Source organism: Helianthus annuus, chromosome 8 (genome assembly GCF_002127325.2).
Source record: "Helianthus annuus cultivar XRQ/B chromosome 8, HanXRQr2.0-SUNRISE, whole genome shotgun sequence".
In the NCBI taxonomy this organism is placed as follows: domain Eukaryota; kingdom Viridiplantae; phylum Streptophyta; class Magnoliopsida; order Asterales; family Asteraceae; genus Helianthus; species Helianthus annuus.
Genome location: NC_035440.2, coordinates 84,669,679 through 84,684,199, shown reverse-complemented (window position 1 = coordinate 84,684,199; position 14,521 = coordinate 84,669,679). Strand labels below are relative to the sequence as shown.

The window sequence follows — 14,521 nt, the reverse complement described above, 5'->3', positions numbered from 1 at the left end:
GTGTTGTTTTGATGAATGGTTTTCTTAGAAAACTCACAAAACTAATTATCAAAAAAACCAGGTCTTAGGAGAATTAGCACCGGATATTTGTTCCCAACCGAAGCTGAATCCAGCAAAACCTAATGCCGCGTTCCGGGTCAACATACACAAAGAAAATGCTCTCTAAGGACAGTACAGTTGTTGCTGAAACAGAGTATTTATAGTTTAACTGCTAAAAGTAGCAGCTGCCTGAAGAACGTGAGCACAATAATAAAAGATCATCTTTTTTTTTTTTTTTGTAATTTTTGTTGAGTTGTGCATACAAAAAGAAGTTTTTGTTACTCTTGGCTAAGCCCAGTCTATACCCAACAAACAGGCCATTACTAGCATCAGATATGGAAGTTATCAGGTACTATGCAGTTAATGCGGTAAGATATCGGATATCGGTCAAGGCCAATATTTGAGATATGGGTTATTTCGGTAAGATAGATATCGGTAATTTTAATATAATGCAGAATTTATATATATAGCAATTTAACACTAATAATTCATTGATATATTGGTCAAATATCGGTGATATATCACCAATAATATCAGTACCGATATCTGACAACAGTGGTATTTTACTAGGGGGACCGATATATGACCCGTTAGAGATAAAACATCAATAACATTTGAGACAATTAATGTGAAGAAGAGCTGATATAGTAAGCAAACAGAGAAAACTCCATAACCAAATAGCACTACATAATTCGTAGAAGATAAGCGAGTATCAAAACATAAACGAAAAGGGTAAATCAACACCGACATGAAAGCATCATCATCTACTTGGATCGTTGTCTCATCTTTCGGCGCTTCCTCTTCAACCTCCTCATTCTCTTCTTCTTCCACTGCAATCAATCAATTTATTCACATTCATTCATTCATTATATACAAATAATACTTGTTTTATCAAACAATTAGTTTAAATGTTGCAGAATTGATTAATTACCTTGGCTCTCATGGTGACGACGACTGGACTTCCGAAAGCAAGTGAAGGGAATTCAATTAGGAATGTCTGTTTATAGTGAAAGAAACCCTAGCTAGCTAGCTACTTGCTTTTGTTTTCATGGGTCGGTTACCGTACCCGGTTTTTCTGATCCAAGTTTTACTGCTTCAATGGCCGGCCCCATCAACATATTCCTCTCGGCCCAATGCTCAAAGTAAATTCACCACGTGAACACTTATTGAACGAAATTTTATGTCTGTATTCGTATATTAAGGAAATGAACGTGGTTGTTTGTGTTCATCCGTTAATTGTAGGTTATGAACACGAACACAAACCAACGAAAACGAGCGTTCATAAACACAAATGAACATAAACCAAAACGTTACCGAACGTTTATGAGAACATAAATGAACGAACACGGCTTCTGTTCATGTTCATTCGTTAACAAAACAAACGAAATATCATGTTTGTGTTCACTCGTTTCTAAAGCAAACGAACTTCCCGCCAAACGGTTCACGAACTGTTATTTGAATATTTATTTCGTTTGCAGCCCTAATGTTATGCGTCATTTTTACGACATACTAACCTATTCTTAAAAACTCCTAATCTAGCATCATGCGGGATTGAACCCTCCAAATCTTAAATAAAGGGGATACAACACACCTTACCAACATAGATGCGCGGCTCGGAGCTCCATCTCACATTGCATGAGATATAGTCATGGTTCACGACACCACACCACACATGACTCCTCGGTTTGGAAAGAGTCGCTGTAGGCAACAACATGGCGCTTGCTATTTCACATACTAGTTGCATTGTGATGTTGTCATTTTATAGCACTTTTACACTTAAATACATATAATAGTTTGTTAAGAATAAGGAAAACCTTGTAAGGTATTATGTGTTCAAAGGATTAGTCAATTGTAAACTATAAAACTAAAAACCTAAATTATGGCCGCTTGCTTATTTAAAGCTTAAAAGTAATTAGTTTGTTACTAGTGGTAGTTAGCCTAAAAGTTTGTTACAAGTGGTAGTTAGCCTAAATAATTAGGACATTTCATATTTTGAAGAAAATTTATGGTAATCTATTTTTTACTTTCGAGTCACTGGGTACTCCAGTTTGGTTTTGGAACAAGCATTCAGGATAGAGCGTTTTTGGCGGTTCCAACTGGGGAACAGTGTTCCCGCAATCTTGACCCCACCAATCCTGATCTCTTCTCTTGCCCTAAGGGGCCAATCTTATTCTGGTCAACGTAAATTTCCCGTTCATCCTAATCTTCCTTCAGACACTTACCTACGTAGATGTCCATCCTAATCTCCCATCCCTCCATATGACCTCTTAACACTAGAAATTTTTTAAATTAACCAACTTTAGCAATCATGTAACAATCCACACCACTTAACCTATTCATCAAGAACTTGTTAATCCACACCACTTAATTCACTTAAACTTCTTCCCATTTGGTCAATTGCAAATAAAGAAAGTAGGCCACAACTACCCTACAAATCACAACTACATATCGCCTCATGATGCCATGTGTAAACAAACCCCTCTACCCCACCCCTAAATATCCACCCCCAAACACCACTACTCACCACTCTTGAGTCTTATCAAAACCTCCATCTCACAATTCCAATCTTTTCTTGTTAAACCTTCAAACCCCATGTGGGTTCTCTTCCAGGTTCACCAACTCAGCCACTAGTTTCATCAAAATCACAGCTTTACAGCAATGGGTACTGGCACTTCAAGGAATCTTGACAGCAGCTCTCATGGCAGTGGAGAGGAGAAAGATGGTGGTCAACTCTATGTTTCTTTGAAGATGGAGAATTACAATGTCAAAGGAGACCTTGTTCCTCATGTTTATGGCTCTGTTCCTCTTGTTGGTTCTTGGGATCCTTCAAAAGCTGTAAGTTTAATCTATTATATATTGTTCTCAACAAGGTTTTGTTTGATGAATGTCTAGTGGTTTTTGCTTATCTTGATTCTTGATTGTATTTAGCTTGCTTCAATGAGACCCTATTGTATAATCTGTTTTTAATACATATGCTTATAGTTTTGATGATTTTGTTATGTTAATTTTCTTGCATATAGTCTTCAATGTAACTGATTTTTTTATAAGTTTCTTGGTAACCTATTTACAATTGTGTTACTAATTTTTATAATTTTCTTGTTTCTAGTTTCCATTGAAACCTATCTATCTATAATCTTTTTTAGTACCCATGTTCCTAATTATGATAATTTTATAGTATTTAGCATCATCCATTGTAACCAATCTATAGTTTTTTTTTCTTCTCAATATTCATGTTTCTAATTTGAGTAAATTACGTTTTTGGCCCCTGTGGTTATATCACTTTTACTATATTAGCCCAAAATAAAAATTTATAACATATCTGCCCCCATGGTCTCTATAACTAACCATTTTGGCCCCTAAGTCTGGAGATCATGGGGGCCAAAATGGTTAGTTATAGAGACCTTAGGGGCCAAAATGGTTAGACTTAGGGGCCAAAATGGTTAGTTATAGAGATCATGGTTCAGATATGTTAAAAATTCTTATTTTGGGCTAACATAGTAAAAGTGATATAACCACAGGGGCCAAAAACGTAATTTACTCTTCTGATTTTGATAAGTTTCCTGTATCTAGTTTCTTGTTGTTTTTGTAATCTTGTTGTTCTAGCTTTCATTCAAACCTATTTGTAATCTTTTTCAATACCCATGTTAATCCTGATTATTGTATTTAGCCTCTGGTGTAACCAATTTAGTCTTTGTTGATGTTCACGTTTAAAATTTCGAACCATGAAACCTATTTAGAGTGTCCTCAATGTTGATGTTTCTAGTTTTTATTATCTTTTGTTTCTAGCTTCTAATAAAACCGATAGACAATTCTTTTCCTATGTTCATATTTTTTAACGTTGATAGTTTTCTTGAATTAGCTTCCAATGGAACGCGAGTCAACCTCAATGTGGGAATTAAGTTTTGTTGTCCCTCCTAATCATGGTACTTTTTTGTTTCTTTTAAGCTGAAAAATAAGAGGTTTGACTTTAAAAGTCAAAGCAGATGACTTATTGCAGCTACACCGTTAACCGTTTTGTCTGTTTTTTTAGAAACTTTGGACTTCAAATTCTTATTGAAGCCGAAATACAACAATGTGCCGTGCATAGAGGAGGAAGGCCCGAACAGGCAGTTCATGGGTGGTACCTTGCAAGGCGTTGCACGTTTGGCGGTTTTCACGTTTAATACAGATGAGATTCTTGAATATCAAGTGTTCATTAAGGCCAACAGGGTCTCACCGTTTGATCTTGCCGCTAGTTGGAGAGCTTATCAAGAAAATCTTGAACCCTCCACTGTTCGCGGGATTCCCGACGTCAGCATAAATTCGTTGCCTGAGGGTGTCGAGGTGGTTATTTTGACCCGCTTACTCATAAACGTGTCGGTTTTTGGTTGAAACAAGGTCAAATAAGTATATTGTTTTTGTTTATTATTATTATTATTATTATTATTATTATTATTATCTATAGAAAAAGGGATTTAAAAAACTTTTTTCTGGTTAACCCAAACTCGACTGACCCGTTTCAAGTTACTCATGTCAACAACCATAACTTGTTTTGACCCGTTACCCAACTCTCACTCGTAGGGCTGTAACGAACCGAACATTCAGTGAACAGTTCGTGAATCGTTCGGCGGGAAGTTCGTTTAATTAATTTTGTTCGATTAATTAAATAAACGAACACGAACAAAGGTCTTCCTCGTTCGAATGCGTTCACGAACGTTCGACAATATGTTCGTTTACGCTCGTTCGTGTTCGTTTGTTTATGTTTATTTTTTAAAAGTTTAATGTTTTTTAACTTTTTACTTTTGTTGTCTCCAATGTTTGAGGTTAAGGGTGCTTTTTTTTATTTTCATATTTAATGTTCGTCATTGTTTGTTTACACTCGTTTGTGTTCATTTGTGTTCACGAACTGTTCGTGAACAACTGAAATTCCTTAACAAATGAACACAAACATAAACTTTTGTTCGTCATGTGTTTGCGAACTGTTCACAAATTCCTTAACGAACACGAACGTAGCCCCCCTACTCGCCCATCTTACCATGAAAGTGTAAGTTTAATAAGTTCTCTTTCTCATTTCTTGAAATTTATACTCAGAATGGCTCTTCAACCAGTTTGGACCTTGATCTTGAACAATATTTAGTTCCGGCCCCTGCAACTTCTGTCGTTTACGCTGCTAATATGACCGAGACTCCACGATCTCTTAAAAAAGGTGGAGCGTTTTCCAGTGCTGACGTGTCAAACAAAGACACAAGTGTTTCTAACGATCGTCCCGCAACCATAAAGGTAATTAATCACTTTGTGTTATATAATCATATCCTAAAAATGTTCACTAAACGTTATTATTGTGAATAGGAAATGGAAGTTGTTATCCCGGACCCACCTAAGCTGTTTCATCTACCTGGCATGGTTGAATCGAAATCGGTGGGTACAATCTCACCAATACAAAAGCAAGATAGTTATAAAGCGCTTTATGTGGATAGAGGTGTGGGGTCACCTCGGTTGGTCAGATCAGCGAGCGCACATACTTTGACCACTGCTGGTAAACCTGATTCAGGAGCCAAGGTTTGTAAAAAAGAAAAGAGTAAAATGCCAGTTTTGCGACTTTCGTCCAATGGTTTGTTTTTACGCATCCGGATCCAAAAGGTTTGTAATCTTGCCATTTTCATCTAGCTCGTTAACTCCATCCATTTTTTCCGTTAAGTCAGGGGTGTTTCCGTACTTTTCGCTAACTTATAGGGCAATTCGGCCTTTTTTCACTTTATGTACATGTATTAAAAATACCCCCGACCGAATCCATTAGACCGAATTGCCCTTTAAGTTAACAAAAATGATGGAAATACCCATAGTTGTTAATAGCGACCATAGCGGTCGCTATAGCGCGCTTTATGGCGATGCAACTATGTGTCGCTAAGTTGGTCATGGCGATGAATAGCGATTTTAGCGACAGTTATTATTTTTATTTTTTTATTTTTTTTAATGTTATAAAGGGTTATAGCTATAAAATAGCTAGATTTATAGGTTTTTGTTAAATATACATGTAAAATAGCATATATACAAGGGTATTTTGATGTAATATACATATAAAAATTTTCAAAAATCTTTTTCTAGTGTAATCGCTATTTATAAAATTGCCGTCGCTATTCGCTACGTAGCCTAGCCATGCCTTGTCGCTATTTGTCGCTATTCGCTATCGACAACTATGGAAATACCCCTGAGTTAACAGAGAAAATGGATGGAGTTAACTAGATGGATGAAAATGGCAAGATTCCAAACCTTTTGGATCCAAATGCAGAAAAACAAACCTTTGGACGAAAGTCGCAAAACTGGCCAAACCTCAGGGACAAATTTGAATTATTTAAACTATAATTGTTATTATTTGAATTATTATTTTTATTTTTATTATTATCAGAACAAGATTCCAGCGGCTGCTGGGGCTGTTGCAGCGGCAGCTGTTGCTGATCAAATGCTTGGACCGAAAGAAGATATGCATCTGGCCATTGTTTTGGTAATTTTTATTATTTATAGATAAACATAATTCGAATCGACCCATTCATACGTAAACGGGTTGAAACTGTCTCTAATATTTTATTTAAATAAATCTTGATTATACATGGTAGGTTGGGTTGCCAGCTCGTGGCAAAACTTTTACGGCTGCTAAACTTACAAGGTATCTCCGTTGGTTAGGACACGACACGAAACACTTTAATGTTGGCAAGGTGATTGCTTCGTAATTTCGTTATTATATATTTGTTATTGGACCAGAGCATGTGGATTATGATAAATGGTCTGATAGTTTTTCGTGGTGTAACAGTATCGACGGCTCAAGCATGGAACTAATCAGGTGGGTTCTATTTAATTACTTTTATTTTTAACTTACTAAATTCACTAATATATCTGATGTTAATCTTGCTTGATTGCAATTATTTCATGCAGAGTGCTGATTTTTTCCGGGGTGATAATACAGAAGGCATGGAAGCCCGAAATGAGGTGAAAATCGACAAACTAGTTTCCAACTTAACGTTATGTTTGGTTATATGATTTTTTTTTTTTTTTTTTTTTTGAGAATGCGACATTAATTTTTATAACGTAAGTATTTGTAATTTTTGTTTTAATGAATTAAATGCCACTAGGTAGCAGCTCTAGCAATGGATGATATGACAGCTTGGATGCAAGAAGGTGGCCAAGTAAGTCCAATATTATGATGTTTCACACCTTTAAAGACTATAATACCCTTGAGTGATCAGATTTAACCAAAAAATTTAACTGGGTTAGGGCCAAAGGACAAAACGTGCAAGATTTTGAAACGTTAAGTACAAAACTCGTCAGTTTTATCGCCAATGGACACCGCCTGAAAAATGGTATTAACATAAAGGACAATACGTGTAGTTTACTCTAATTAAAATTATAAAAAGAGTAAAGTATACGGATGGTCCCTGTGGTTTACCAAAATTTTGGATTTGGTTCCTGGCTTTTTAAAAGTACACGGATGGTCCCTATGGTTTGTACTTTGTAACGCATTTAGTCCCCAGCCAACAAATCTAAAGGTTTTAACAGGTCCAAGTTAGGGACTAAATGCGTTACAAAGCGCAAACCACAGGGACCATCCGTGTGACTTTTGGCAAAGTTGGGGACTAAATGTGTTATAAAGTGCAAACCACCAGGACCATTAGTATACTTTTGGTAAACCACAGGGACTATCCGTATACTTTACTTTTACAAAAACGATATTACAATATTAATGGATTAAAATGGGTGACTTTCAACGTGATTTTAGCTATTTTCTCCGATATAATCCCTTTGAGCTAGAACACAACCCCAACCCAAATCTACCCATTTACAAGTAAACATTTCCATATCTATATTATAAGTGTATAAATGCTTGTGATATTATGTAGGTAGGAATATTTGATGCCACAAACAGCACTAGTGAGCGAAGGAATATGCTTATGAAAATGGCTGAAGGCAAATGCAAGGTAACGTAACGTAACGTTATTTTTGCTAAAGATCAATATTTTCGTTATTATTCAAAAATATGAATATTCTAAGTTGTTGCTCAATGAACACTGCAGATCATATTTTTGGAAACAATCTGTAATGACCGCCAAATAATTGAAAGAAATATCCGACTCAAGATTCAACAGAGTCCCGATTATGCTGACGAGTATGCTTTCTTTATAAAACCATCATATTTTTCCAAAAATTAAAAGTTTATATATATATGGATTTTATGGAACATCTTTATATATTATTTAATTTAACAGGCCAGATTTTGAAGCTGGGTATCAGGACTTTAAATGTAGACTTGATAATTACGAGAAGGTACCCGTAAATTCTTTTGAATAAATTTGTCCGTGACATATAAATTATGTATTATGGTGATTTATATATATATATATTTTTTTTACATAATGTTGACTAGATTTATGAGCCGGTTAATGAAGGCTCATATATTAAAATGATCGATATGGTTAGCGGCCATGGGGGCCAGATACAAGTAAGTATTTCCATTCTTACTTTTTACCCTATTATTTTCTTAATTTAATTTCCACATTAAATTAAAGTTAGCATTATTTCATAACAATGTAAATTGCCATTTTAGTCCCTGAGGTTTGGTCCAAATTGCCATTTTAGTCCAAATAGTTTTTTTTTTCTCCTCTGGGTCCCTGACTTTTCCTTTTTCTTGCCATTTTGATCACATTGCCTAACTTAGTCTAAAAATCTGGTTATAACCAGGGGTATTTTTGGCATAACTGTTGTGTAGTGATAACCAAGGGTAGTTTACAACATAATTTATAAACCTCATAATAATTTAATGCCAAAAATACCACTGATTATAACCTGGTTTTTAGACTAAGTTAGGCAATGTGATCAAAATGGCAAGAAAAAGGAAAAGCCTGGGACCCAGAGGAGAAAAAAAAAACTATTTGGACTAAAATGGCAATTTGGACAAAAACTCAGGGACTAAAATGACAATTTACTCCAATATAACATCACCATATCTTTCTTGACAAATTATTCAGGTGAACAACATCAGTGGTTATCTTCCCGGCCGAATTGTGTTTTTCTTGGTACGTGATCAAAGCTACGTTATCTTTTTTAAGTTACGGGTTTTATGAGCCTGTTAACATTATCTTGAATAATAGTAATTTACTCGCAGGTGAATACGCATTTGACGCCTAGACCGATTTTGCTTACAAGGCATGGTGAGAGTCGTGATAATGTGAGAGCAAGAATTGGTGGTGACACTCCCTTAAGGTTTATTCTGTTTCTATCTATCTATCTTCATGACTGGAAAAGGTCAACTTTTAGTGATCTTTTGACTTTTTTTATAGTGGAAATGGGGAGCTTTACGCCAAAAAGCTTACTAATTTCGTTGAGAAGCGACTAAAAAACGAACGGGCTGCTTCTGTAAGAACTCTACTCATTTTGCGCAATGTTTTAAATTGAATATTTCTTATTATAAGTGCAAATCAAATTGTTGATGATTGTATGTGTTTTGACCTAGATATGGACAAGCACGTTGCAACGAACAATTATAAGTGCAAATCAAATTGTTGGCTTTCCAAAGGTTAGTTTTCTGTATCGCATAAATTGCTTTTTTTGGTTACTTATCGTTTATAAAGTTTGCTTACTTTCTTTATGTTATAGATACAATGGCGTGCACTTGATGAGATAAATGCTGGTGTATGCGACGGTATGACTTACGAAGAGATAAAGAAGAATATGCCTGATGAATACGAGTATGTTTAATATGAAATAGTCGGTTTTTTTTTTTTTTTTTTAATCAAGTATGAGTAGTTTCTATACGTTTCCATTTAATGGTCTTTTGTTTAATGTTATGAAGATCAAGGAAGAAAGATAAACTCAGGTATCGGTATCCTCGTGGAGAGTCGTATCTCGATGTGATACAAAGGTATTGATTTTTTTTTTAAACACAAAAAAAAAAAAAAAAATCTAAGTTGAAAATATTGAAAGTAGATAATTAATTCAGTTTTTGTAATACAAGTTTGACATGTTAAGCAAAGTCAAAGTATGCATTTTGATTTTTGTATATATAACAGGTTGGAGCCAGTTATTATCGAGCTTGAACGACAACGTGCACCCGTCGTAGTTGTATCTCACCAGGTCAGAAAATGCAGCCACAAAATTTTACCTCCACGAATGAGTAAAAAGAAAATGGAGTTAATTACTGTTTTCGTCCTTGTGGTTTGTCAAAAATCACTATTTCAGTCCATTAGTTTAAAAATTGTGATTTCAGTCCCTGTGGTTTCACTTTCGTAACCATTTCAGTCCACCTCGTAACCATTTCAGTCCCTGTACTAACAGAATAAATGGATTGAAATGGTTACGAAAGTGAAACCATAGGGATTGAAATGGTTACGAAAGTGAAACCACAGGGACCGAAATCGCAATTTTTAAACTAATGGACTGAAATAGTGATTTTTGAGAAACCACAGGGACGAAAACAGTAATTAACTCAAGAAAATGGGTCGAACGGGTTTGTAAATTTTAATACATATTTTTGCAGGCTGTTCTAAGAGCTTTATATGCCTATTTTGCTGATAGGCCATTGCATGAAATTCCACACATAGAGGTAACCAACATATCATTAGATCAATCATTTCAGTTTTGTAACCTTAGAAAACAAGATTAACGCGTTTGAAATATCGGGGATTTCAGATGCCACTTCATACGATAATCGAGATACAAATGGGAGTGACCGGTGTGCAAGAGAAACGGTACAAACTCATGGATTGATTGATGATCATGGAAATCAAGAAATGAATTCTTGATCCTGTTTGAAGGAACTCTGGGTATATGTATAATATAGAAACATCTGTTAATGGAAGGATAACATATATTCATAGTGGCTATCTTGCTTCATGTAAATTGAACAAAAAATTTTCTTTTTCTGGAAGGTGAAAATGGTCATTTTTCAATGAAATATCTAGATCATACCAGGGGTGTAAACGAGCCGAGTTGAGTGTGAGTTCGTCCAAGCTTTACGTTTAGAGCTTTGTTTGTAAAGATCGAGCTCGACTCATAAGTAGTTTTTTAAGTTCGAGATCGGCTTATTTTTTATAATTGTATTCTTATACATAATATATATTATTTAATTATTTTACTCATACTCTTATGGCAAATTGGAAATAAATAATCCCACCTTTTTAACTTTGCCCGATAATAATCCCAAGTCAGTTATTAGCCGATAATAATCCGGACTGGTCAATTTTTTTGTAAAATAGTCCGCCATTAAAATAGCTTAACGGAGTTAAGTTTTTTTCCGAATTACAAACGACGTTTTAGGGCTTTTGATCAAAACGAGGATGCGAGTCGATTGATGTAAAACTTACTTCGAAATTGTGCTCGAAATGGCTTGATTTTTGTTAATTGGAATTTAAACACCCGAATTGAAGCACCATTTTCGTGGGTTGAGGGCAGTATTTTGAGGTAAGTTTTACATCAATCGATTCATATCTTCGTTCTGATCAAAAACCCTAAAACATCGGTTTGTAATTCGAAAAAGACACTTAACTCTGTTAAGCTATTTTAACGGCGGACTATTTTACAAAAAAAAAAATTGATTAGTTTGGATTATTATTGGCTAATAACTGACTTGGGATTATTATCGGCCAAGTTGAGAAAGTTGGGATTATTTATTTTCCAATTTGCCTACTCTTATATATAATATTTAATATAATTGGTTGCTTAAGCTCGCGATCCTAGTTAAGCTTCCAGAGCTTAAGTTTGTTTAAGCTCGGCTTTCAAGCTTTTAGCGAGCTGCTCACGGACGGCTTTGCTCGATTACAACCCTAAATTATACACCCTTGGCGAAGTGAAAGTTTTAAATTTTGAGTATGATGGTAAGTTTATAATAAATACATGTTCATCCAAAGTATATAGAAGCTTCAAATTCTTAAAGTTAACGTTTTGTTTGTTGACACTAGCAACACTCTTGTTCTACACAAATTAATTTATCTATTTATACATTAGGACTTCCTTAAAGCCTAATTATATTGTCATTTAGATAAAAGACTATATTGATGTGTCATACATACATGGATACACATAAGACACAATGATCAATATTCAATAACAAAGGCTTGTGGTTGGTTTAATGGTATCAAGGTTGTAGTAAAGATGTTCATTTCATGTGGTTGGGCGTTCACGTCGTCCTATGGTGGACATATGTGTAGATTTAAGGTTAGAGTGTGTGACTTAGCTGTAAAAAAATTACAATGATAGATAAATAGAGAAAAAAAATCTGAACGATTTAAAACTCTAGTGACTAGTGCCAAGGAAACCTGAATAGGTCATGCTTTATTCAATTTACTTATAGACATACCGACCCTTGTATCATAGTTTTGTCACTCTTAGAGCATTCACAATGGATCTCTTATATTTATAGGAGTGGGTTGGTTATATTATAGGGGTTAGTTAACGTACAATTGGCCTTAACGTACAATGCGTATGCAATGAGAATTCTACACATTATAAACCTCAAAAACAAAATCCTGCATGTTGAAAACATAAATCATGCATGTCACGCAAACTCAGAAGACTTCACAAACTTGGAAGACTTCACAAACTCGGAAGACTTCCCAAAATCCGCATGTTATATCTCTCAAATCAGCATGTTATATTCTGACCGCGTAAACTCGGAATACTTCACAAGCTCGGAAGACTTCCCAAAATCCGCATGTTATATCTCAAATCCGCATGTTATATTCTGATCGCGTACGCATCGCACGTTAAGAGATATTGTACAATACACTTTCTCTATATTATAAGGAATGATTGTGAGTAGTTTTTTAGTACAAGAGAGAAATTATATGGGAATGTTACTATTCATTTGTAAATATATGGGAAATACTTTTCACCCCTTATAATTTTTTTAATATCTTTAAAGGTGGTTGTGAATCAACGGGAGATATAATGTAATAATAAATGTATAAAAGATATATTATTTAATTAAAAAGAAGAGAGAAAAGATAGTAATTTTTAGTATAATTACATGGATATAGATAAAGAATCCAATTAAAACGTTTTAACTGATGCGGTGGTTGTTGGGTCAATTCAGTCATTCACTAGTTGCTTCCATTTTCGAAAAAAAAAACAAATTATTGCTTCCGTTTTCAAAACCATAGCCATTAGACTATCTTCAACGGTATATCCGTAGATATGCCCGAGATGACATGGAATTCATCCAAATTTTGAGTTGCATTGGAGCATAGCTGACGTGGAGAAATCTGAAAACTTCATCCTTCTGCAAGGGCTTAAAACATAGGTTATTGTGCCATTATCATATTATATGATTTTACTTTCACTGCTTATTTATTGGAGAAGTATTCTTTTTGGAAAATTTTATTGAAGAGGTATTAAATTAACTTATTAAAAGCCAAGTGGGGCTAGCTCACTTGGTAGAGGCACTTGCCTCTTAGTGGGAGGTCTTGGGTTCAATCCCAAGCAAGAGTGAGTTATTTGTAAATATAGGAGTTTGGGAGAGTAACGTTAGCCATTCAAAAAAAAAAATTATCAACTTCATCTAAAACTTCAATTTCTAAAACAAATAAATTATTTCAACGGTAAAACTTCAATATATGTTTTTATTTACTTTTTATTTTGATATTACTTATATTAACTGTTTAGAAACCTTTTTTATGTTCTTTAAAATTTAGTTTACTTTATATTTTTATATTACGTATTTATCTATATTAATTGTTTATAATAATTTAATAATTTAAATACATTTTAATAACTCAAGTAGTTAAATTTAAAGAAAAATGGGTGATGATGTGGAAAATGTAAGGATATGTAAGGATGTTTATATGGTTGGAGGTAAAGTTGGGTGATTTTAAGGATTTATAAGGATTTATAAGGATATGACGTGACGTCTGATTAGGTAGCTAAGGGCGCCTAAGAGCGCTGTTAGCATTGGAGATAGTCTTATTTCAAATCTGATTAACAACAGCAAGTCTTTGTCCCCCAAAATCCATAGATACTAGGAGCATTAGCGGGCCCAATAGTCCATTATCACCAAAAAGATGATGTGGAGAGCTTGAGCTTTATGCTTTTCAATTAAAAAAAACCTTATATATATATATATATATATATATTTTTTTTTTTTTGCTTTTATTTTTATATATGAAACGTTTTCAAATTTTAGAGTATTAGTCAAAACTTCTGTTTTACTATAATTTGGATTTCCATGTGCAACTACAACAACAATCACTTTTGTTAAACACACATGACAAGTAAAACCTTTAGTTTCTTACCAATTATTTGTTGGGGTTGGTTAACGTACAATATTCCTTAACTTACAATGTGTACGAGATGAAATTACGCACGTTATAAAACTCAAAAACCCTAATCACGCATGTTGAAAACCATAATCACGCATGTTGAAACCCATAATCACGCATATACAAAATCATATGAAGGAGGGTTTGTAGAGGGATGGAGGAATCGGAGGGAGAAGACGCGTCACCGGCCATTGGAAAAAATT

The 14,521-nt window shown here is 34.5% G+C and overlaps 1 protein-coding gene and 1 long non-coding RNA gene across 3 annotated transcripts; one reads left to right on the top strand and one right to left on the bottom strand.

Moving 5' to 3' along the window:
* Nucleotides 1–638: 638 nt before the first annotated feature.
* LOC110873256 lies at nt 639–1,125 on the bottom strand. Its single transcript, XR_002555006.2, has 2 exons — nt 971–1,125; nt 639–869 (listed from the first exon to the last, which is right to left on the bottom strand). It is a non-coding gene; the product is annotated as an uncharacterized LOC110873256 (long non-coding RNA).
* Nucleotides 1,126–2,521: 1,396 nt separating this feature from the next.
* Nucleotides 2,522–10,971, top strand: LOC110873257 (6-phosphofructo-2-kinase/fructose-2,6-bisphosphatase). Of its 2 annotated transcripts, none has more exons than XM_035976712.1 (23): nt 2,522–2,847; nt 3,899–3,962; nt 4,070–4,362; nt 5,110–5,298; nt 5,368–5,577; nt 6,425–6,520; nt 6,633–6,731; nt 6,827–6,856; nt 6,949–7,002; nt 7,146–7,199; nt 7,911–7,988; nt 8,085–8,176; nt 8,277–8,334; nt 8,435–8,509; nt 9,036–9,083; nt 9,173–9,270; nt 9,348–9,423; nt 9,521–9,583; nt 9,664–9,755; nt 9,860–9,928; nt 10,077–10,140; nt 10,544–10,609; nt 10,696–10,971. In XM_035976712.1, exons 1-23 carry the CDS (start codon nt 2,698–2,700, stop codon nt 10,771–10,773), a joined length of 2,196 nt encoding a protein of 731 aa, XP_035832605.1. In that variant the 5' UTR covers nt 2,522–2,697; the 3' UTR covers nt 10,774–10,971. The 2 variants fall into 2 exon arrangements, with proteins under 2 accessions (XP_035832605.1, XP_021977881.1); XM_022122189.2 differs by having other exon boundaries at nt 2,523–2,874.
* Nucleotides 10,972–14,521: the final 3,550 nt, after the last annotated feature.